This window comes from Macaca mulatta, chromosome 4 (genome assembly GCF_049350105.2).
Source record: "Macaca mulatta isolate MMU2019108-1 chromosome 4, T2T-MMU8v2.0, whole genome shotgun sequence".
In the NCBI taxonomy this organism is placed as follows: Eukaryota; Metazoa; Chordata; class Mammalia; order Primates; family Cercopithecidae; genus Macaca; species Macaca mulatta.
The window spans coordinates 146344747-146370430 of record NC_133409.1 but is presented as its reverse complement, the minus strand read 5'-3'; the positions used below and the strand labels follow the sequence as shown (position 1 = coordinate 146370430).

The window sequence follows — 25684 nt, the reverse complement described above, 5'->3', positions numbered from 1 at the left end:
ACAAAATCAGACAAAATTCAGAGCTGTGTTCAGAAGTGTACAATAAAAGAGGTAATTTTATTATAGTTTGCCTTGAGAAAAGACACCAAGGCCATCTACACAACAAATCTAGTTCCTTTCTTTGGGATTGGGATGATTTATTCTCAAATAGGTTTTTAAAAGGATACGTGTTCCATTAACTCCTGATATTTTAAAGTCATCTAGTAGTTGAACAACCATCTCTCTGTTTGGATCATTAGGGTCTGAATTGCGAACCTGTAGTGGGGAAAAGAGAGTAAAGCATGGAAATAAGCCAAATGGTATGGGAAGAATACTTACAGCAAATTAACTACAAGAAAGAGCTCACATAAATCTATCTTTAAAATATACTAAAATTTCAATAGCTTTAATGGAGAAAAATCTTAGTCAATTCATAAGAGGAAATACAACCAACAGGAACTATTTTTCTAATTTTGCTAAACTATTTTGCTCCCTGATATCAAAGTGTGGCCTCCAAATTAACTGCAGATTACCAGGCTATGAGGAACTAAGCAGCTTTTGCAGGATGCGAATCAACTATAGCACCAACAGCACTGTTTATTTCAGCCAACATTTTTTTTTTCATGGAAAAACTTTCTCAATGAAGAAAACAGTATTTACTTTTGGGTAGGTACAAGGCTCCTAAACTTGTCACAAACGGACATTCTGAAAAGTACTGTCTTAAGCCAGGTGCAGTGGCTTGTGCCTGTAACCCCAGTTACTCTGGAGGCTAATAAGGCAGATCACTTGAGGCCAGGAGTCGAAAATAAGAAAAGTACTGCCATAGAAATCTCCTGGTGCAACATTCTCACTTTATGAATAAAAAATCTAAAACTCAGAAAGAAAAACACGGTAACATGGAGAACATATCGGGGTAAAGGTGACCTAAACCCAGGTTTTCTAATTCTGAGTTTAAGTTCCTTCTACCACAATGGCATATTCCTAATTTAAAACAAAATTAAAAGTACATTTTTTATAGAATTTATCTCAGTTTCCAGGTATAAATGGAATCAGTAAATACAGTATTTTTATATTATGTATTCTATAACATATTTGAAAACAACAAAAAAGATGCTATACATTTATTTACACAACTTTCCTTTTAACCATAGTAGGAAAGAAAAACATTATGACAGTAGTTACCTGGCCTGTAAAACATGCTCAGTGAATATTTTTATTCATTTGAAAGGTTTTTTTTGGTTCATGTGTGTAAGAATTCTAATCATAGCATTTCCCACCAGTTCCCTACTACATGCATGGAATGTGTAAATATTGTTGTCTTCCTTAACCTCTTTAAGGATACTAGAACTTTATAGAGAAAATTATCCATGCTGAGGAGTCTCCACTTGGTGTGCTTTAATTCAATGAAACTTGATATATTTATAATTCTTTGCATTCATACATATAATCTAATACTCACTGACTTCAGCAACCGGATTTCATCGAGTGCTGTTTCGGTGTAATGTTCAGCACTTTTAACTACTTTCATTGCCACAAATTTCTTCCCCCTAAGAAACAAACACAGGCAATTAAGACTACATAGCCTACCCTTACTTTAGGAAGCTAAGGTTTAGCTATAAGATGGTTAAAAAGGACAAATACTGATTTCATGTTTCCCTGTAGCCCAAACAAGCTACTTCTATGGGAACATTTGTACTTGTTAATGATGCTAACTGGCCAGATTTCATTTGTAGGAAGAATAAAAGATCTGTTCTCAGATAATCTCAGTTGTTGAACATTTTCTCTGAGTTAAAATCCTTCTTTTGAATATCTCCCTGAATTTCAAGCAAAACTTCAAAATGAGGATAAATAAGGGGAAAGATATTACCAAATTCCAAGTGTTCTGTGTATCTGTATATAGGCAAAAACTAAAAGGTTAATAGCTGTAATATTTTCCCACAGGCAGCCAGAAGAAATATTTGGGTGAAAAGAAAACGATAAAAATAACAAAAAAATCAAACGACAAAAGCTTTACCAGCATTAATTTAATCACTCTTGTCTCTAAAGTAGAAAGGGAGATATATAATACCGATTCTTCACGAAAGAAAAGTGATTTCTCCAAGAATATAGAGACTATTGCCAACAACAAAATTCTGATAAATGTATCAGGCTAGAGATAGATTGAAGTCTGGATCAGCAGTGGAAACTCAGACAAACATATTTAGACATCATCTAACTAATTTTTTTACAGAACCACTAAAACTTACTGAATATCCCATGATAACCATACTGTTGAAAAGTGTCCCCAGCCTAACTTTCGGATCACATGATATCTCCCATTGAATAGATCTCCAATTTTCACAAGATGATAACCTCCTGGAAGACACAGGGGAAATCAGAAAAACCAGGACGAGAAACAATGGTAAGAAAAGGCATTTTTACATCACATTTTTCAACATCTATATACCTTTTATCAACAAAAAGTTTCTTTTATACAATCAATTCAACAGAAGAAAGCCTTAATAGTCAAATCAGCCACATAGTATTACTGACTTCATGTTATAAAAAAAGTGAATAGGATTAATGATTTAGATTGAGCCTACAACAGCCTCATCCAAAAACAATAAAAAGGTTGTATATCACAATATTCTTGTCTCTCAATAATCCAATAGGTTTATCTAAACATATATATCTAATATATATCTATTTATAATTACAGTCTCAGGTGTTTTTTAGGAGACAGAATAATTATTTAGCAAAAAACAAAACAAACAAAAACAAGTAAGCAAACGGGATTTTGTTCCTCTAAATAAAAACAAATAGCCCAGGTGCAGTGGCTCACGCCTGTAATCCCAGCACTTTGGGAGGCTGAGGAGGGTGGATCATTTGCGGTCAAGAGTTCGAGACCAGCCTGGCCAACATGGTGAAACCGTGTCTTCTACTAAAAATACAAAAATTGGCTGGTGTCATGGCGCGTGCCTGTAGTCCCAGCTACTCGGGAGGCTGAGGCAGGAGAATTGCTTGAACCCAGGAGGCAGAGGTTGCAGTGAGCTGAGATCGTGCCACTGCACTCCAGCCTGGGCGACAGAGTGAGATTGTCTCAAAACAAACAAAAACAAACAAACAAATGCCAGGCGAGGTGGCTCATGCCTGTAATCCCAGCAGGGAGGCCGAGGCGGGCATATCACAAGGTCAGGAGATCGAGACCATCTGGCTAACACGGTGAAACCCCGTCTCTACTGAAAAAATACAAAAAGTTATCCGGGTATGGTGGCAGGCGCCTATAGTCCCAGCTATTCTAGAGGCTGAGGCAGGAAAATGGCGTGAACCCGGGAGGCAGAGGTTGCAGCGAGCTGAGATCATACCAACTGCACTCCAGCCTGGGCAACAGAGCGAGACTCCTTCTCAAAAACAAAAAAACAAAAACACAAAAAACAAACAAAAACAAACAAAAAAACCCAAAAATTAGCCAGGCGTGGTGGTGGGTGCCTGAGGCATGAGAATCGCTTGAACTCAGGAGTCAGAGGCTGCAGTAGGCTGAGACTCCACAGCACTCCAGCCTGGGCAACTCTGTCTCAAAAAACAAAACAAAAAAAACCCTAAAAAGCAGAAAACAGAGGAAGGCCTCAAAAAAGCTGCCAACAGTGGCAAGAATCAAGGTATTTTCATATTTATCTTTGCCAGCTGACAATAAGGGCCACGTTCTTCTCCTAGATGGTATGATACATTCCATTTTGTGTTCCTACCCAAAGACTCTGGAAAGTCTCATCAAGAAACAGAAAAGGTAACAGGCAACCTGATGACACCATTTAAGTGTCTGTAATTCCAGTTTAACTTAACAGCCATCACTATGAGAAAAAAAGTAGTAAGAAGGTATTTTGTAAAAATCTATATGCCAAAATGTTACCATGGTTATATGTGGCTGATAGCATTGCAGAAGGCTTTTACATTCTTTTCTGTTTAACACAGCTCTGGAATTTTCTAAGGTAAATATGTATTATAACTTTTAAAGAGGAAAAAGGTAAAAACATTTAATATAAAATCAGGCTTTGATAAATTAAGTCAGACTAAGAACAAATACTATTTCCTAAGTTTTAGAGAAAAGGATACAAGTAAACACCAATAAAACTGTGTTTATGCTGATAGATCAAACATCCAAATGAGAAACTGCAAATAGATGGATCATGTCTCACTTCATACCTCCTTATGAACTTACCTTTACAATAATCATTAGGATCTTCCTGCTCATCATCATCAGATCCCAGAATCTCCTCTTCTTGCTCTGGTAGATCACTCTCAGAGTGGGGAGCAGAGCCTCGGTGCTGAGTTTCAGATCTAAGAAATGATACAAAAATGCCCATTCCATTTGGACAGAAGAAAATAAGACATTATCAAATGCCGCCCTCCCCACAAAAAACTAAATCTTCAGATAATACGAACAGAGTATTACCAAGTGGCTGCCTAGGAAAACATTAGCTGTAGTTTTACCTCATGTTAGAAAAATACTTTACAACTTCAGTACATGATAAATCTGAAAAATATTAAAAAGTACAAAGGAGAAAAATTACTTGAATCTCAATATCCAAACATAATCACTGATAAACTACTGAATCTTCTTCCACTATGTTGCTGTAGCTTCATAAAAATATTTATCTGTAATCACATACTATATAAACAAATTTGCATCTGGCTTTTTCTATCATAAACTTTTTAAATTTCTATGAAATCTCTTAAATCTTAACATGCAGGCTGGGCATGGTGGCTCATGCCTGTAATCCCAGCACTTTTGGAGGCCGAGGTGGGTGGATCACCTGAGGTCAGGAGTTTGAAACTAGCCTGGCCAATATGGTGAAACCCCATCTCTACTAAAAGTACAAAAAATTAGCCCAGTGTGGTGGTGGGCACCTGTAATCCCAGCTACTTGAGAGGCTGAGGCAGGAGAATTGCTTGAACCTGGGAGGTGGAGGCTACAGTGAGACGAGATACACTACACTCCAGCCAGGGCAACAAGAGCAAAATTCTGTCTCCAAAAAAAAAAAAAAAAAAAAGATTTTCACCGTGTTAGCCAGGATGGTCTCGATCTCATGACCTCGTGATCCGCCCGTCTCGGCCTCCCAAAGTGCTGGGATTACAGGCTTGAGCCACCACGCCCGGCCTAAAAAAAAAAATCTTAACATGCTTCCCTTAGAAGTATCACTGCTTACTTTGGCACATTCTGCTCAGTTGGACATTTAACTTATTTCTAATTTTTCACTACTAAAAATATAGTTGTTGAATACTTTTGGATAATCTTTATTCTGTAATTAGAATTATTTCCCTAAAATTAAACCACTAAGTGGGGTTAAAACATCCCTATTTATAAAAATAACATGTTAAATGAGGAAAATTTGGAAAACACTTGTTTCAAGACATAACTATTAACATTTTGGAATATTTCCTTCTAGTCAGTGGCCATGAATGCTTCTAATGATTTTTATGTAGTATGACTGTTTCCCAAAAAGGTTGTACTAAGTTACACCCCCCCGCAGCCACACATGGGCTTTTGGTATTTAAGTACTACCCCATTCTGAAAACTTAGCTTATTTGATAGGTAAATATTTCATTTTATAATGCATTAAAAATATTTACTGATTTCCTTCTCTATATGTCTTCAATTAGTTATATCACAATTTTTGTGCACTGAGAAGTTCAAGCAGCAGAAAAACCTGAATTTGCATTCAGGCTTTGACACTTACTAGTTGTCTGTCTTCTAGGAGCTTTAAGCAAAAAAAGCAGGGTACCTCTGGGCCTCATGCCTGTAATCCCAGCACTTTGGGAGGCCGAGGCAGGTAAATCATTTGAGGCCAGTTTGAGACCAGCCTGGCCAACATAAAGAAACCCCATCTCTACTAAAAATACAAAAAGTAGCTGGGTGTGGTGGCAGGCACCTGCAATCCCAGCTACTTGGGAGGCTTAGGCACAATAATCACTTGAACCCAGGAGGCAAAGGTTGCAGTGAGCCAAAATCGCATCACTGCACTCTGTCCTGGGCAATAGGCAAGATTCTGTCTAAAAACAACAACAACAAAAACAAAACAAAAGGCAGGGTACACAGCATTCCTTTCAATGGCTAAAGGAAAATACATCTTAAATTTTTCAGTATTTATTTACCTTTTCATCAACCTGTTCCATCAGATTATTTTTTCAAAAGATTCAATTAACAGAAAAACATTTTAATAGCAAAACCAGTTACATGCTATGACTGAGCTATTAAGACATAAGAAATACCTTGATGCGACTAATGATTTAGATTTTTGGTGGCCATTCCAACCTTCCTCAATTCTTGATTTTCTTTTTAATCCCCCAGGGCACACAAAATTAGCTATAAAACTGCAAGATTCAATGTTCATTGTAACTGAAACATGTCTTTGGGAAATTTATTTAGTAATACACTGGCCCACTTTCCTAAGTGGAAATAAGGAGTCTGAATGAACAACAACATTCTCCAATTTGAGATTAAGATGGAATTCTGAAACAGATTCTCTGATTCAAACTTAATGAAAGTTAATGAACTGGGGCGGTTGCAGTGGCTCACACCTGTAATCCCAGCATTTTGTGAGGCCAAGGCGGGCAGATCCCTTGAGCCTAAAAGTTCAAGACCAGCTTGGGAAACATGGTGAAACCTCATCATTAAAAAAAAAAAAAGCAAAAATTAACCGGGCTTGGTGGTGCATGCCTGTAGTCCCAGCTACTCGGGGAACTGAGGTGGGAGGAATGCTTGAAGCTGGGAGGTTGAGGCTGCAGTGAGTCATGATTGTGCCACTGCACTCCAGCATGGGCAACAGAGCAGACCTTGTCTCAAAAAAAGGGGGTGGCGGGAGATTAACTGAAGGCTTGCATAATGGAGTTGACACTGTACACTGCACAGCAGACAGGCTGGTATTTATCTTGCAGGGGAAAAAAGGGAGGTCTATTCTCTAAAGAAAATGAAATAAACTGGAAAGAACAAATGCTGTTAGTGTAGATGATGGTACCCCAGAGTAAAGTTGTCCAGATTCTGGCATTCAGGGGGACCAAACATCACACAGGTACCCTCCTACCTATTTACCCTAAAGAAAAAGCTGGCCAGGCACAGTGGCTCATGCCTGTAGTCCCAGGACTTTGGGAGGCTGAGGTCAGTGGATCACGTGAGGCCAGGAGTTCAAGACCAGCCTGGCCAACATGGTGAAACCCCGTCTCTACTAAAAATACAAAAATTAGCCAGGCGCAGTGGCACGCACCTATAATCGCAGCTACTTGGGAGGCTGAGGTGTGAGAATCGCTTGAATCTGGGAGACAGAGGTTGCAATGAGCCGAGATCATGTCACTGCGCTCCAGCTTGGGTGACAGAGTAAGACTCTGTCTCAAATAAAATTAAAAGAAAGAAAGAAAGAAAAAGCCTTGCTAGGGACGTAGGGTTATCAATCAGGTCTCTAATGCCTCATCCATAAAAATAAAAGGTAACTAAAGATCATTGAACATTTGGGGAAAGTCCACAGCCCCAAAGACAGAGACCAAGATAAGCAATTGGAAAACTGACCCTAGAGGAGAGATATGCATTCAGGAGAAAGACAAAACTTAAAAACTAGTTAATATGAATAGAGAAATGTTAAATGATGTCCATTTCCATATAGACTATGATGCTGTAGTCTAAAAGACGAGTAAAGTCAGAAAGAAGTTTTAGAAAATAAAGTTGACCATTCCCTAAATGCACGGGGAAAAAATGCCCACTTATCTCATAATTGCCCATTATCCCGTAATATCTCTATTCAAGATAATAACGCTCAAAAAGAGATGAGACAAACACAATCAATCCAGAAGTTCCCACATCTGAATAATCAGAGTTGCAGAAAGAGAAACTTATCAAAATAGAAGAGATAAAATTATTAAAGAAATTCAAGAAATTTCTGGAGATTGAATGGAAGCTCCACTTAAATCATTATTAGGGAATTTTTAAAATCCCAGTGTTAAGAAGACTCTAAAGGCTTCTAGGAAAAAAAAAAGCTAGAAGAGCAGTAATTAGACTGTCATTATCTATCTCATCAGAAAGCCAATACACTAAAAGACAATGAGGCAATGACTTCTAAATTCTGAGGATTTTTTTAAACCTAGTCTAAGTTTCAACAGCATTTGAGAGCAGAATAAAGTTTTTCAAATATGGACAGACACTGAAACTTATCTCTCATTCATCTTGTCTGAAGAAGTTACCTGAGGTCAAGAAAACAAAGCAGTAAAACTGAGAAAGAGGACATAGGATCCATAGGATTCTGTTTTACAGATGAAAAACAGAAGAGCCAAAAAGGAAGTTCCAAGAGCACAACTATAGAGAAGGCCTGAAATGCATTTAATCTGACCTAGAGCCAGAGACCAGAGGGCTCTGAGATATTCCAGGGAAAAAAACAAAGACAAGAAAGTATGCTGGAAGAATCTAACAATATGATAAAAAAAAGAGGTAACATAAGGGAGAAAAATGTAATTACAAATTCCAAGAAACAAAATCTAAACAAAAAAAGTTATGTAATTATAGTCACAAGACACAGTCAAAATAACATAAATGCAGATTATTGATTTTCTACTTCAAAATCAACCCAATGATAAAGCACAAAACACTTAATTATGGCTGCAAACTAGAACGTAAGGATTCTTTGTAAAGATTGTAAAGACAGAATTTAGGGGGCAGTTGGGAAAGAAAGAAAAGTCCACCAATATTCTCATGTTACAAAGTTAAAGTGCCTACAGTTGATGAAACCAAAAAGAAAGGTTGAGGCATATGCTTGTGTGTGTGTGTGTGTTCATTCACAGTTCCTGGCTCATAACTCCCACAGCCCTCATCAGTCTTTTTGTTATAATGTTGGGGCTCCTTAGGTCTCAAAAGCAGGCCTCGGAAAACAGACCTCCTGCCCTCTTTCACCTGCTCCTTTTTCTTCCCACTGCAGTAATGTAATCCTTCCGTGTCTTTCCATAAAGAAATTATCTGACCTACCTTATCTGATTCTGATTCATAAGATCCTCATTTCAGAGGTCCTGCCCCATACCTTGGGGGAACGAATGATGCACAGAGAGGCCAAGAATCTGAACAGACAGGCCCTGCTGGGTTTCTATACTCAGTCTATTAAGTCGTACTCTTTTTGTCCAATCACATTTCTACACAGTTGTCCATGCTTTGTTCATGCCTATCCAATGAAGTCTCCATGAAAGGCCCAAGAGGATGAGGTATGGAGAGCTTCCAGACAGCTGAATAAGTAGAGATTCCTAGAGGGTGGTGCACCCAGAGAGGGCATGGAAGCTCTCTTAGGCCCTATGCATCTATTCATCTCTATCCTTTGTAATACCCTTCATTTAAAAAAAAAAAAAAAAAAAAAGGCCGGGCGCGGTGGCTCAAGCCTGTAATCCCAGCACTTTGGGAGGCCGAGACGGGCGGATCACGAGGTCAGGAGATCGAGACCATAAGGTTGACACGGTGAAACCCCGTCTCTACTAAAAAAAATACAAAAAAAAACCTAGCCGGGCGCGGTGGCGGGCGCCTGTATTCCCAGCTACTCGGGAGACTGAGGCAGGAGAATGGCGTGAACCCGGGAGGCGGAGCTTGCAGTGAGCTGAGATCCGGCCACTGCACTCCAGCCTGGGCGGCAGAGCGAGACTCCGTCTCAAAACAAAACAAAAACAAAAAACAAAACAAAAAAAAAACCAGTAAACATGTTGCCCTGAGTTCTGTGAGCTCCTCTAGCAAATTAATTCAACCCAAGGAGGTGTCATGGAAAATCCAATTTATAGCCAGTTGATCAGGAGCACAGGTAAAACAACCTGGGCTTGCAACTGGCATTGGAAATGGGGGAAGGGCAGTCTTGAGGCGTGAGCCCTCAATCCGTGGGGTCTCCAGGAAGACACTGTCAGAACTGAATTGAATCAGAGGACATCTAGCTGGTATTTGCTGCAGAACCGATTGCGTGGTGTATGGCGGGGGAGAAAGTTTCACACATTTGGCACAGGAGTCTGTGTTCATTGTTGTGGTGTGAGAGCAGACAAAACAATTTGAAGTTTTCCTACTCCAGGTATATTAAAGTTATAAAGTAATCAAAATAGATAATAACAAGTGTTGGTGAAGAAGTGAAAAAAACTGGAACCCTTACACATTGCTGGTGGGAATGTAAAATGGCACAACCACTTTGGAAAAGTTTGTTAATTCCTCAAAATGCTAAACATTAGAATTACCATATGACCCAGCAATTCCACTTCTAGGTATATACCAAGAGATGAAAACATGTATCCACACAAAAAGTTGTACATGGATGTTCACAATGCATAGCTGTATGATTTTGTTACCAGTAGTGTTAACCTGCATGGGATCTGGTTAACCTGGAAATGCAGGAACTTACTATGAATTTTTTACTATAAAGTAAAATGCTGACTGATTCCTGGGGGCAGGGTGGAATATACAAATACAGCATTATTCATTAATAGCCAAACAGTAGAAATAATCCAATGTCCACCAACTGCTGAGTATCCACAAAACAAAATTCACTTATCTATACATAAAAAGAAATAATGTACTGATACCTGCTTTAACAAGATGAACCTTGAAAACATTATACTAAGAGAAGCCAGCTACAAAAGACCACATAATCATAAGATTTTATTTACATGAAATGTCCAGAAAAGGGAAATCCACTGAGACAGAAAGTAGATTAGCAGTTGCCAGGGTCTGAGTAAAGGGAGTAATGGTGAGTTACTATTAATGGGTTTGGAGTTTTCTTACAGGAGGACAAAAATGCTCTAAATTTAGATCATGGTGAGCTATAACAATTCTGATTATATTAAAACAATGGAACTGTGCACTAGATGGGTGAATTGTGTGTGTGTGTGCGTGTGTGTGTGTGTGAGTCTCGCTCTGTTGCTCAGGCTGGAGTGCAGTGGTACAATCTTGGCTCACTGCAAGCTCCCAGTAGCTGGGACTACAGGCGCCCGCCACCACGCCTGGCTAATTTTTTGTATTTTTAGTAGAGACAGGGTTTCACCATGTTAGCCAGGATGGTCTGGATCTCCTGACCTCGTGATCCGCCTGCCTCGGCCTCCCAAAGTGCTGGGATTACAGGCGTGAGCCACCACACCCGGCCTAGATGGGTGAATTTATGGCACACAAATTATGTCTCAATAAAGCTGTTAGATAACTAGGTCCAAATACGATGCTTTATTGAGAGGAAGAGAGAGATAAGTGGTGATAGTACAAGTGAACTATATCTTTCTCAATCATAGCAAGAATTTATGGTAATAGCTAAAGCTGATGAATCAAGGAATAGCAGTAAGTATGCTGGAGATGTGCACGTCTATCCAACTATTAATAAAATAAACAAAAAGCAATGGGTAAAAGTAGTTATTTTAGGAAGCAGGCCTATGTCTAGGGAAAAGGTGAGACAGGACTATGTAGCATTTATTTAATTAATTCATTAATTCAAGCATTTATTTTTGAGACAGGGTCTTGCTCTGCTGCCCAGGCTGCAGCGTAGTGGTGCTATCACGGCTCCCTCCAGCCTTGTCCTCCTCAGTTCAAGTGATCCTCCCACCTCAGTCCCAAGTAGCTGGGACTATAGGCGTGCACCACCATGCCTGGCTAATTTTTAAATTTGTTAGAGATGTGATCTCACTCTGTTACCCAGACAAGTCTCAAACTCCTGGGCCCAAGTGATTCTGCAGCCTCGGCCTACCAAATTGCTGACATTACAGGCATGAGCTATTGCACCCAGCCTGTAGCTTTTATTTAAAAAGGCTTCCACTGTGTATTCTTTTTTTTTTTTTTTTTTTTGAGACGGAGTCTTGCTCTGTTGCCCAGGCTAGAGTGCAGTGGCCGGATCTCAGCTCACTGCAAGCTCCGCCTCCTGGGTTCACGCCATTCTCCTGCCTCAGCCTCCCGAGTAGCTGGGACTACAGGCGCCCGCCACCTCGCCCGGCTAGTTTTTTGTATTTTTTAGTAGAGACGGGGTTTCACCGTGTTAGCCAGGATGGTCTCGATCTCCTGACCTCGTGATCCACCCATCTCGGCCTCCCAAAGTGCTGGGATTACAGGCTTGAGCCACTGCGCCCGGCCTACTGTGTATTCTATTGCAACAAATTAGAAACCTAAATGTCCAACAAGAGGTGAATAGAATATATTTATTAGCTGCATAAGTCACCTGTATCTGTTTATTTAAATTTGATTACCAATTTGTTCACATAAGGTAAAACCAGTAATTGCTAAAAGGATCATCTACTCAGGCCCCTTGATCAATACATTGCAATATGAATGTTTATTATATTTGAATATGTATCTACGCAATGGACTTTTAAAGTATTTATGGCAGCACAATTTTCAATTCCAAAGATATGGAACCAACCTAAGTACCCATCGATCAAAGAACAGATAAAGAAAATGTGGCATCTATACCCCACGGAATACCACTCTGCCATGAAAAGGAATGAAATGTCTTTTGCAGCAACTTGGATAGAGCTGGAGGCCATTATTCTAAGCGAAGTAAATCAGGAATGGAGAAAAGCAGATACTGTACGTTCTTACTTATAAGTGGGAGCTAAGCTATGAGGACTTATACAGAATGATATAATGGACTCTGGTGACTTAAGGTTGAGGAGAAGATGGGGGGGTTAGGGATAAAAGACTACATATTGGGTTAAGTGTACACTGCTCAGGTGACAGGTGCACTAAAATCTCAGAAATCACCACTAAAGAACTCATTCATGTAACTAAAAACCACCTGTACTCCAAAAACTACTGAAATAAAGAAATTATTTTTAAACTATGTATTACTATATTTTTTACAAGCTAATTTAATCACAAAAATTAGCCAGGCATAATGGCAGGCATCTGTGATCCCAGCTACTTGGGAGGCTGAGGCAAAAGAATCACTTGAACTTGGGAGGTAGAGGCAGAAGAATCACTTGAATCCAGGAGGTGGAGGTGGCAGTGAGCCAAGATCATGACATTGCACTCCAGCCTGGGCAATAGAACAAGACTCCATCTCAAAAAAGTTAATTTATCATATTGCCAGGTTCTTCCAGTGTCAAGCATGCCTTCTTATCTGTTTTCCCTAAAACCTCCCTTTTAAAGCCCTTTGACCTCCAGTTCACATTAAACCCCTCTGAACTCCAGTTTACATTTTCCAAAACAAAACAAAAATGTCAACAAATTCTACACAAACACCGGACGCGGTGGCTCACGCCTGTAATCCCAGCACTTTGGGAGGCCGAGGCAAGCAGATGACCTGAGGTCACGAGTTCAAGACCTGCCTGGCAAACACGGTGAAACCCATCTCTACTAAAAATATAAAAATTAGCTGGGCATGTTGGCGCGTGCCTGTAGTCCCAGCTACTCAGGAGGCTGAGGCAGGAGAATCACTTGAACCCAGGAGGTGGAAGTTGCAGTGAGCTGGGATCGTACCACTGCACTCCAGCCTGACAACAGACTCCATCTCACAAACAAAACAAAACAAAACAAAACAAAACACTGGTGATCTTTAATGAAGCACAGTTAGGCAACCACTACACTCCAGATTTTTTTTCACAATGGCCTACAAGACCTGACATGATCTGTCTCTTCATTGCCCCCTCCAACCCATCTCTCTATACATATCTTCTTAGGTCTGTGCTAAAGTAGCAAAACCTTTCAGAGAACTTCCTTGACTTTCCTATATGAAACAGCAGTCTTTGCCACATGCCCTCTGCCATTCCCCTTACCCTGCTACTTTTCTTCAGCACTTGACATTTTATTGTCTTCCTCCAGACACTCTCAGAATGTAAGCTTCATGAGGACAGCCTTTTTTTGTTCAATGGCGTATCCTAAATGCCTAGAACAGGGATGTGTACAAGGTATTTCTCTTTCGTCTTTAGTTATTATTCATTCTTCAGTTAAAGTCCATTACACCTCTGCCCCCAACAGAACTAGACTGTGAAGAACCTTAAATGTCAAGCATTGAAGCACTTTACATGGAAGGAAGTGGAGCCATTAGAGTGGCCCTACAAAAGAAATGCTTTAGAAAGATTCTTTTGGAGCCGGGTGCGGTGACTCATGCCTGTAATCCCAGAGCTTTGGGAAGCCGAGGCGGGTGTATCACTTGAGGTCAGGAGTTCGAGATAAGCCTGGCCAACTTAGCAAAATCCCATCTCTACTAAAATACAAAAATTAGCTGGGCAAGGTGGTGGGTGCCTGTAACCCCAGCTACTTGGGAGGCTGAGGTAGGATAATCGCTTGAACCCGGGAGGCGGAGTTTGCAGTGAGCTGGGATTGCACCACCACTACATTTCAGTCTGGGTGACAGAGCAAGACTCCATCTTGGAAAAAAAAAAAAAAAAGATTCCTTTGGTAAGGTGGTTTGTAAAATGTAGGGGAACCAGAAAGCAGAGATGTTGGGGACCACTGCAGAGGTAATAGTTACAGCAAAGGTCTCTGGAGTCAGGAGACTTGAGTTTGATCCTGGCTCCATAGTTTGTACCAGAGCTCCAAAACTCTGAATAAACTGTTAGTGTAAGAAGCTCTCTGCACCTCTTGCCTTATGTGTAAAATGAAAGCAGAAATGATGCCTACCTCATAGGGCATTTGTGAGGATATGTTAATCCTGTGGTTAATACAGTGCCTCAACATAAATTTTAGCATTGTAGGTAGAAAATAAAAGAAACAAGCAAGTGTTCGTTCATTTATTCAACTTAGTTTTACTGAGTATCTGTAGATATCCCAGGTACTTTTCTCTAGGCACTGAGAATGCAGCTGTGAGCAAGTATAGGGTCCCTGCCTTCATTGCGTTTACATTCTAGCATGAAGTGACAAAAAATAGCACTAATTTATCTGAACCTATCTGGTTCCTGAGTTTTAGCTGGTGAACAGCAGAAGTTGGGACAGCAAAGTCCTATCTCAGTCTCTCCAGGAGATACATGCTCTACAATGTCGGGTTATGAAAAGAGCTATAGAGAAAAATTAAGTAGGGCAAGGGGACACAGTGTGCTCATGCTATTTTAAGTAGTGTTGTGACATTTGAGTAAGGAGGTGAGCAATGCTGGAGTTTATCTGCAATGATTCAAAATGGTGATTTCAGAAAATGGAAATTCAGGAAGAGGAACTGATTTAAAGATGGTATGTGGCCGGGCGCAGTGGCTCACGCCTGTAATCCCAGCACTTTGGGAGGCCGAGATGGGCAGATCACGAGGTCAGGAGATCGAGACCATCCTGGCTAACACAGTGAAACCCCGTCTCTACTAAAAATACAAACAAAACAAAACAAAACAAAAAAACAACTAGCCGGGCGTAGTGGCGGGTGCCTGTAGTCCCAGCTATTCAGGAGGTTGAGGCAGGAGAATGGCGTGAACCCGGGAGGCGGAGCTTGCAGTAAGCCGAGATCTCGCCACCGCACTCCAGCCTGGGCAACTGAGCAAGACTCCATCTCAAAAAAGAAAAAAAAATAAAAAAGATGGTATGTCAGCCTGGGCAACTGAGCAAGACTCCATCTCAAAAAAGAAAAAAAAAATAAAAAAGATGGTATGTTTGGGGTCTTAGAAATGATTTAGTTATGGCTCTAAAAGATGGATTAAAGCTGGGCGTGGTGGCACACACCTGTAGTTCCAGCTACTCAGGAGGCTGAGGTGGAAGATCACTTAAGCCCAGGAGGAGTTCAAGGCCAGCCTGAGCAACATAGTGAGATTTCCATCTCTTACATAACAAAAAAATCTAAAAATTAAAGAGAGAGAGAGAGACTAAAAGCTGACTGGAAAAAGCATCTTTGAAACTTTAGTTTACTTACATATAAACTTTAGTCTTAGGCCGGGCGTGGTGGCTCAAGCCTGTAATCCCAGCACTTTGGGAGGCCGAGACGGGCGGATCACGAGGTCAGGAGTTCGAGACCATGCTGGCTAACACGGTGAAACCCCGTCTCTACTAAAAAATACAAAAAACTAGCCGGGCGAGGTGGTGGGCACCTGTAGTCCCAGCTACTCGGGAGGCTGAGGCAGGAGAATGGCGTAAAAACCCGGGAGGCGGAGCTTGCAATGAGCTGAGATCCAGCCACTGCACTCCAGCCTGGGCGACACAGCGAGACTCCGTCTCAAAAACAAAACAAAACAAAACAAAACAAAACAAAAAAAACAAAAAAAAAACTTTAGTCTTTTCTGTCTTGGGAGTGGGGAATGGTTAAGATCTCCTAATGCAGCGAACTACGTTCTGAGGCCTGTGTTAGAGGCTGAATTGTGCCCCTTCTAGAAAGATATTTTGGAGTCCAACATACTGGAATCCAATAACTGTGAGTGACATTATTTAGGTGGGTCTTCACAGAGGTAATCAAGTTAAGATGAGGTTATCAGGATAAGCCTGAATCCAATATGACTAGTGTCCTTTTAAAAAGAGGAAATCTGGATGTCGAGAGACACACACATACAGAGGGAAGACGATGTGAAGAGACACTGGGAAAAGATGGCCATCTACAAGGCAAGAAAGAGGCCTGAAACAGATTCTCCCTCACAGCCCTCAGAAGGAATCAACCCTCTGACACCTTTTAGACTTCTAGCCAGTCAGACAATAAATTTCTGTTGTTTAGCCACCCAATTTTTGGTACTGTTACAGAAGATTGAAGAAAATCATGTTTGTACACTTATTTCCCTTAAGAAATCCTAAATCCCTTGAAGGAAAGGACTGTGTTCCAGTCATCTCTGTATCCCTTCTAGAGTTATCACACTTACTTAGATCTGATGCAAAGATTTAACAAGACGCTATTTTAAGTTCTAGCACCTACACACAATGGAACTCAATAAATGCTAAATTTCTCCCACTACCTTTTCCATATATATTTTTCCTGAAAGATTTTTTCTTTTGCAAATTGACATAATCCTTTACATATCTAATTTTATCTGAACTTAACTTCTGAGACATACTCACAAGTAGTCTAAGTTTCTCAACTCAGAAATCTTAAGCTGCAGCCAGGGTCTAACAATATCAAAATAAAAATTTGAGTGCCTAAGTTTATCAGCTGTTACATACGAATAAATATAATTCAACCCTGATCCTCAGGTGACTATATTCCAAACTCTACCATATACATATGCACATACATATACATGAAATATACATGAAAATGAAACACCAACACATGAGCTAAAACTATTAGTTTGATACACGAATAGTATTAAGAAATGTCACATAGGCTTGGCACAATGGCCCCATGCCTGTAATCCCAGCACTTTGGGAGACCAAGGCGGGAGGAATGCTTGAGCCCAGCCTGGGCCAGATGGCAAGACTCCGTCTCTACAAAAAAAAAAAAAAAAAAAAAAAAGATTAGCCAGTCTTGGCATATGCTTGTAGTCCCAGCTACTAAGGAAGCAGAGGCAGGAGGATCCCTTGAGCCCAGCAGTGTGATGCAGCCGTAAGCTATGATCACACCACGGCACTCCACAGCCTGGGCAACAAAGTAAGACCCTGTTTCTAAAAATAAAAAATAATAATAAAATAAAAATTCGAAAAAAAAGTCACATAAAAGACAAAGATAAACCCATCTAAGGTAAAGAAGGAAGCACAAGAAAGAAAGCAGTCATCCGAAAACTGATTTCACCTTAGTACTGGCCTAGGCACTCAACGCAGTTTCATCCTTATAACCTTGCCATCTACAGATAAGGCAACTTGAAGTGAAAGTCAAAAGAAACTGCTCATGTTCACCTAACAATGGTGTTAGAGGCAGGCTGAAATCCGGGACTGTGTAATTCAAAAGGACAAGCTCTTTTTGATAAACAGCATATGAGCATATACCTGTATTATCCTTCTACCTAGAAATACTAGCATGAATTACCTAATTTATCCCACCACATTCTTCTAGTAAAGGAAAATGCAAAATACAATTCCTGTTAAATCTATTCTAAAAGGCATAAAAACTAGAAGGGAAATTGTCCTCAAGCTCATATGTAGACAGAAAAAACCTGGCAGCTCTGATCAAATTGCTAGGTGGAGGCACATCAAAAAATGTTCATAAGCTGAAGAGTAGCACCATAATTAAAAGCAAAGTGGGCCAGGCATACTGACTCACATCTGTAATCCTAGCACTTTGGGAGGCCAAGGTGGGAGAATCACTTGAGCCCAGGAGTTCAAGACCAGCCTGGGCAACACAGTGAGACCCTTTTTAAAAAAAAAAAAAAAAAAAAAAAAGCAAAGTGAATGAACAGAAAGATACGGTTGCCTACACGGTAACTGATAATCAGTTACAAAATAAGGCTTACCCTAGTATTTCAGGAAACAAAAGTTCACAAGAGGCTGTGGTGGCTCACGCCTATAATTCCAGCACTTTCGGAGGCCAGGGTGGACAGATTACCTGAGGTCAGGAGTTTGAGACCAGCCTGGCCAACCTGGTAAAACCCCACTTCTACTAAAAATACTACAATTAGCCAGGTGTGGTGGCACGTGCCTGTAATCCCAGCTACTTGGGAGGCTGAGGCACAAGAATCACTTGAACCCGGGAGACAGAGTTTGCAGTGAGCCAAGATTGTGCCACTGCACTCCAGCCTGGGAGACGAGTGAGACTCTGTCTCCAAAAAAAAAAAAAAAAAAAATCACAAGACTACCCACAAAAGGACTGTTAGCCTTGTTCAAAATGCATAGGCTCTATGACACTCAGATCACAAATTTTAGAATTTGAGTACATTAAAAAAGGTTATCAACATGATTGACTACAAGTACCAAACTTCATACTATTGATGTTTGTTCACCAAACAAGAATTGATGACAATTCTTACGTGGTAGTTAAAATATATATTAAAATTTCTGAAACTTCTTGATATGCCATCCTAAAATACTCATCAATATTATTTAAGGCATTTAAGCCACCGATAAAGTACCCAATAGCAATGAATTACACACCTGAACTTTAAGAACACAAATAAAGGCACTCCATGGTACAAATAAACATGATTTTTATATTATTTTATTATATATTTTTTTGAGTTAGCGTCTCACTCTGTTGCCCAGGTTGGAGTACAGTGACACAATCATGGCACATTGCAGCTTTGACCTTCCAGGCTCAAGCAATCCCACTTCAGCTTTCCAAATGGCTAGAACTGTAAGCGTGCATCACAACACCCAGCTATTTTTTTTTTTTTTTTTTAAAGACAGGGTCCCACTGAATTGCCCAGGCTGGTCTTGAACTCCTGAGCTCAAGTGATCCTCCCACCTTGGCCTCCCAAAATGGTGAGATTATAGGCAAAAGCCACCATGCCAAGCCATGATTTTTATTTATCTAGCTCCTGCCAACTGATTTTTGTGTTTAGTGGAAACATTTTACTACAGTTATCTGAAAATCAAGTGTATTCAAATTATTTTGTGGGCTTCTGGTAACTTTCTGAAGTTATACCTTGTTAAATTAGTTGAAAAACTGGATACTATGGTCTTCACAGTTGATCTTTTTTCAAATTTCCAAAGCTAATCCTCCAAAGAGGCCCTTGGAACCATGGGGCTCTTCCATAACTGTGCTTAATACTATCACTCAGAGACGGAACTTGCAACAGTAGGCCTATTAATGCCTACCTTTCACCATAAAGACTCTGAGGCAAAGATTACATACTACAGGCTGCAAGCCGAATCCTGCCTGTAAACAAAAGTATACAATGGTTTTTAAATAAAGTCATGGGCTGGGTGCGGTGGCTCATGCCTGTAATGCCAGCACTTTGGGAGGCCGAGGCGGGCAGATCACGAGGTCAGCAGTTTGAGACCAGCCTGGCCAACATGGTGAAACCCTGTCTCTACTAAAAATATGAAAATTAGCTGGGCATGGTGGTGGGTGCCTGTAATCCTAGCTATTCAGGAGACTGAGGCAGGAGAACTGCTCGAACCAGGATCCGGGAGACTGAGGCAGGAGAACTGCTCGAACCAGGATCCGGGAGGCAGAGATTGTGGTGAACCGAGATCACGCCATTGCACTCCAGCCTAGGCAACAAAAGTGAAGCTCTGTCTCAAAAAAAAAAAAAAAAAAAATAGTAAGTAAAATTAAAAAATAAAAAATAAACAGTCATGGGCTGGGTACTGTGGCTCACACCTGTGATTCTAGTAATCTGGGAGGCCAAGGTGGTGAGAGGATCCCTTGAGGCCAGGAGTTCAAGACCAGCGTGGTTAACATAGCAAGACCCCATCTCTCCAAAAAAAAAAAAAAAAAGAAAAGAAAAAAAAATTAAAAATTAAGGGGGCCTGGTGGTATAGTCCTAGCTACTCCGGAGGCTAAGGCAGAGGGAATGCTTGAGCCCAGGAGTTTGAGGTTGCAGTGACCTATGATCACACCACTGCACTCCAGCCTAGGTGACTGAGACATTATCCCAAACAAAGAATAAAAAACAGACAAAAGCTGTGAACACTAAACAATCTGAAGAATCACATAAAAACAAAGTTCTAGCTTCTCTTGAAAAAGCTGAAGACGTGGTAATAGTGGACTCATCTTCTCACAGGGTAACAGGAGCTGAGAAATCTTTTCTTCTTTAGATATAAAGAAGGAGGCATACTTCACACACTCTAATAAGCACAGAACCATTCTCTTTTGTCTTACTCATAGTATGCTTCATAAGCCATATTCTAAAAAAACCAACATAATCACAAATTACATACAGTATTTATTTTACGCAATAAGCCTAGATGACCCAAATAATTCTGCAAGACTTGGACTTTTTAAAAAAGTCAAAGATGATGTAAAATGAAAGCAAAATGAAACACATGAATCTGAGAAACTAGGTGGCAGCATAATCCTACAGCAAGGAACTAGTCAATGCAACTACAAAATTTAGTCACTTGATTCTACATCCTCAGTGAACAAAAATTGTTATCTTCCTTAGTAATCATATTGTTGGGGTAGTGCTGGAATTGTAATTCTAAGACTGTTGTGTATACATTGCAAGAAAAAAAAAATGAGCAACCATGGTGCTGTTGAGAACTGGGATTTTCAGCGTGGGAGAAAAGAAGAGTGAAATATAAAATCAAAGAAAAATCCTTGGGTCCTATGATTCCATGTTTAAGTATAGCATGAACTCATGATTTTTTTAAAAGAAAAAACACAACTTATTTCCTAGCTCTAGTCACAGAAAAGGCCTAGAAACAATGACTAACTAACTCACTAGTAATAAGCTCCTTAAGCACTCAGATTATGTTCTCCAAATACCATTTCCCACTAAAAGGCTTCTCGGAGAGAGAACTCTTTCCTAGCCAGGGGCAGAAAATGTACAAGATAAGCCTCTAGACATACTGTCATACCAGATTTTAAAAAGCTATCAAAGACATCTCAGGTTGAGTAAAATGAACTCAGGAGCTATCATGAAAAAAAAACTCCAATTAGCCAAACAGTGGACAAGCAATAAAAATAACCACACGATACAACACATATGAATTTTATTATTTTTTTTTTGAGACAGAGTCTCACTCTGTCACCTGGGCTGGAGTTCAGTGACATGATCTTGGCTTACTGCAACCTCCACCTCCCAGGTTCAAGTGATTCTCATGCCTCAGCCCCCTGAGTAGCTGGGATTACAGGTGTGTACCATCACGCCCAGCTGATTTTTGTATTTTTAGTAGAGACGGGGTTAGGCCATGTTGGCCAGGCTGGTGTCAAACTCCTGGCCTCAAACGATCCACCGGTCTCGGCCTCCTAAAGTGCCGAGATTACAGATGTGAGCCATGCATGAATATTAAAAACATTATGCTAAGTAAAAGAAGCCAGTCACTAAAGATCACATATGTTATGACTCAATTTATATGAAATGTCCAGAACAGGAAAATCCATAGGCACAGAAAGTAGATTAGTGGCTGCCTAAGGTTGAAGGTGAGGCAGTGTCAGGAGTCACGGGGGATGACTGCTAATCGGTCCAGGTTTCTTTTGGAGTTGATGAAAACAACCTAAATTTACATTGTAGTGATGTTTGCGCAACTCTATGAACATACTAAAAACCACTGAATTGCACAGTTAAAATGAATTTTAATTATACCTCCATAAAACTGTAGGGAAAAAAAATACCCCACTCTAATGGACTGAACCACAAATATGTTCAAATTTCTGAGTTTATTTTCAAATGTTTATTTGTCATTTTGGAGCATGCTAGGGATCTGTCAACTCTCTCTCTGGGTAACCAAAGTTATGAGATAAAGTTTCTCTTTATAGAAGTATTACAATAAATTAAGGAATAGAATATTTTTGAAACCCTAAATAAATTAATGGATCTAAGCAAGGATCAATAGCCACTAACACCAGAAAAGAAGAGACAACCAGAATTGATGCTTCCTGATGAAAGGTTTACACTACCACCAATAGGTAGTTTGCCAAAAAAATTTGCAAGGAAAAGAACCACAGAGAACCCACAGAGTAAAAGACTAGAGACTTTTCAAACAAAGGCAATGGAAAGACTTTGTGGATCCTGATCCAAAGAAAATTAGGAAAATTTGAACACAGATTGAATACTTGACATTAACGACTTGTTTAAAAAAATTTAGGGTGATTATACTACTGTAGCTATGCTTTGAAAAAAATTAAGAGTCTATAATTTATAAAATAATATGATGCCCGGGATTTGCTTTAAGACAAGCTGGAGTGAGGCCAGGCGCAATGGCTCACATCTGTAATCCCAGCACTTTGGGAGGCTGAGGTGGGTGGATCACCTGAGGTCAGGAGTTCGAGACCAGCCTGACCAACATAGTGACACTCCATATCTACTAAAAACACAAAATTAGCTGAGCATGGTGGCACATGTCTGTATTCCCAGCTACTTGGGAGGCTGAGGCAGGAGAATCGCTTGAACCTGGGGGGTGGGGGTTGCGGTGAGCCAAGATTGCACCATTGCACTCCAGCCTGCGCAATAAGAGCAAAACTCTGTCTCAAATAAATAAATAAATAAATAAATAAATAAATAAATAAGATGGAGTGAACACATGAATAACAAGAAAGAGAAACAGCCTTGATATAGTTTGGCTCTGTGTCCCTATGCAAATCTCAAGTCAAATTGTAATCCTCACATGTCAGCAGAGGGATGAAGTGGGAGGTCAATGGATCATGGAGATGGTTCCCTCATGCTGTTCTCCTGATAGTTAGCGAGTTCTCACAAGAGCTGATGGTTTTAAAGTATGGTACTTCCTCATTCTTGCAGACATTCCCTCCTGCTACCTTGTGAAGAAGGTGCCTGCTTCCCCTTGCCTTCCACCATAATTGTAAGTTTCCTAAGCCCTCCTCACTATGCTTCCTGTTAAGCCTGTGGAACTGTGAGTCAATTAAACCACTTTCCTTTATATACCTTGTCTCAGGTAGTATTCTTTACAGCAGTGTGAAATGGACTAATATATATAGTAAATTGGTATCACAGAGAGTGGGGTACTTCTATAAAGATACTTGAAAATGTGGAAGCGACTTTGGAACTGGGTAGCAGGCAGAGGTTGGAACAGTTTGGAGGGCTCAGAAGAAAACAGAAAGATGTAGGAAAGTTTGGAGCTTCCTAGAGACTTGTTGAATTGTTTTGACCAAAATGCTGATAGTGAGGTGAACAAAGAAGTCCAGGCTGAAGTGGTCTCAGATGGAGACAAAGAACTTATTGGGAACTGAAGTAAAGGTCACTCATGCTATGCTTTAGCAAAGAGACTGGCAGCATTCTGCCCCTGCCCTAGAGATCTGTGGAACTTTGAACTTGACAGAGATGATTTAGGGTATCTGGCAGAAGAAATTTCTAAGCAGCAAAGCATTCAAGATGTGACCTGGGTTATTCTGAAAGCATTCAGCATTCAGTTTTATGTATTCAGAAACAGATCATTTGAAATTGGGACTTAATGTTTAAAAGCTAAGTAGAGAATAAAAGTTTGGGAAATGTGTAGCCTGACAATGGGATGGAAAAGAAAAAACCATTTTCTGGGAAGAAATTCAAGCTGGCTGCTAATTACCAAGAAAATAGAGAAAATGTCGTCAGGGCATGTCAGAAATCTTGGTGATAGCCCCTCTCATCACAGACTCAGAGGCTTAGGAGGAAAAAGCTAAAAGGGGCTAAGGTACAGCTTGGGCCATTGCTTCAGAGGGTTCCAGCCCCAAGCCTTGGCAGCTTCCACAAGGTGTTGGGCCTGAAGGTGCACAGAAGTCAAGAATTGAATCTCTGTCTAGATTGCAGAGAATATATGGAAATGCCTGGATGCCCAGGCAGAAGTCTGCTGCAGGGTTGGAGCCCTCACGGAGACCCTGTGCTAGGGCCATGCAAAGGGGAAATGTGGAGTTGGGGCCGCCACACAGAGTCCGCACCAGGGCGCTGCCTAGTGGAGCTGTGAGGAGCGGGCCACTGTTCTCCAGACCCCAGAAGGGTAGATCCACCAATAGCTTGCACCATGTACTGGGAAAAGCCACAGGCACTCGATGCCAGTCCATGAAGGAGCTGCCCAAGGCTATGGGATCCCACCCTTGCATCAGCATGCCCTGGATGTGAGACACACTGTCAAAGGAGATTATTTTGGAGCTTTAAAATTTAATGACTGCCTGGCTGAATTTCAGACTTTAATGGGGTCTGTAGCCCCTTTGTTTTGGACAATTTCTCCCATTTGGAATGGGAACATTTGCCCAGTACCTGTATCCCCATTGTATCTTGGAAGTAACTAACTTGCTTTTGATTTTATAGGCTTATAGGTGGAAGGGACTTGTCTCAGATAAGACTTTGGACTTGGGACTTTTGAGTTAATGTTGGAATGGGTTAAGACTTTGGGGGATGGTTGGGAAGGCATGATTGTTTTGAAATGTGAGGACAAGAGATCTGGGAGGGGCCAAGAGTGAAATAATATGGTTTGGCTCTGTGTCCCCACCCCAAATCTCTTCTCAAACTGTAATACCCATATGTCAGGGGAGAGACCACGTGGGAGGTGATCAGATCATGGGGGTGGTTCCCCCCACGCTGTTCTTATGACAGTTCTCATGAGACCTGATGGTTTTAAAGTGTGGTACTTCCTTGCACACACTTGTGGTTTTAAAGTGTGGTATTTCCTTGTACTTCTGGTTCTTGTACACACTCCCTCCTGCCAACTTGTGAAGAAGATGCCTGCTCCCCCTTTGCCTTTCACCATGATTCTAAGTTTCCTGAGGCCTCCCAGCCATGCTTCCTGTTAAGCCTGCAGAACTGTGAGTCAATTAAACCTCTTTCCTTTACCCAGTCTCTGGTAATATTCTTTATAGCAGTGTGAGAACAGACTAATACAAGCCTCACTTTTTTTTTTTTTTTAGATGGAGTTTCGCTCTTGTTGCTCAGGCTGGAGTGCAATGGCGCAATCTCGGCTCACCGCATCCTCCATCTCCTGGGTTCAAGTGATTCTCCTGCCTCAGCCTCCTGAGTAGCTGGGATTACAGGCATGCATCACCACACCCGGTAATTTTGTATTTTTAGTAGAGACGGGGTTTCACCATGTTGGTCAGGCTGGTCTCAAACTCCTGACCTCAGGTGATCCACCTGCCTCAGCCTCCCAAAATGCTGGGATTACAGAAGTGAGCCGCCACACCCAGCTTACAAGCCTCATTTCTGAGATGGAGAAAGTTTTAGTGGCCTGAATAGAAGATCAAACCAACCACAGCATTCTCTTTAGCCAAAACTCAATCCAGAGCAAGACCCTAACTGTTCAATTTTATGAAGTTTGTGAGAGGTAAGGAAGCTGCAGAAGAAAAATTTGAAGGCAGCAGAGGTTGGTTCATGAAGTTTACAGAAAGAAGCCATCCCCATAACA

At 40.7% G+C, this 25684-nt stretch overlaps 1 protein-coding gene and 1 long non-coding RNA gene across 6 annotated transcripts in view; both read right to left on the bottom strand.

Annotated features, from left to right (window-relative positions):
- The window catches only part of SRPK1 (SRSF protein kinase 1), a 92810-nt gene that overhangs the window by 56277 nt on the left and 10849 nt on the right, over positions 1-25684 (bottom strand). For 4 of the 5 annotated variants that reach the window (XR_013416474.1, XR_013416475.1, XM_015136229.3 and 1 more), the window contains 4 exons: positions 4175-4293; positions 2226-2334; positions 1439-1526; positions 168-255 (listed from right to left, as the gene is read on the bottom strand). Coding sequence is in view for 3 of the 5 variants with exons in the window: in XM_015136229.3 (XP_014991715.3) it covers positions 168-255; positions 1439-1526; positions 2226-2334; positions 4175-4293 (404 nt within the window). In the remaining 2 variants the exon portion in view is untranslated. Of the gene's footprint in view, positions 1-167; positions 256-1438; positions 1527-2225; positions 2335-4174; positions 4322-25684 lie in introns of all 5 variants that reach the window. The other variant, XM_078000169.1, reaches the window with a different exon arrangement.
- LOC144340441 (uncharacterized) lies at positions 19507-20128 on the bottom strand. Its single transcript, XR_013416548.1, has 2 exons — positions 19828-20128; positions 19507-19788 (listed from the first exon to the last, which is right to left on the bottom strand). It is a non-coding gene; the product is annotated as an uncharacterized LOC144340441 (long non-coding RNA).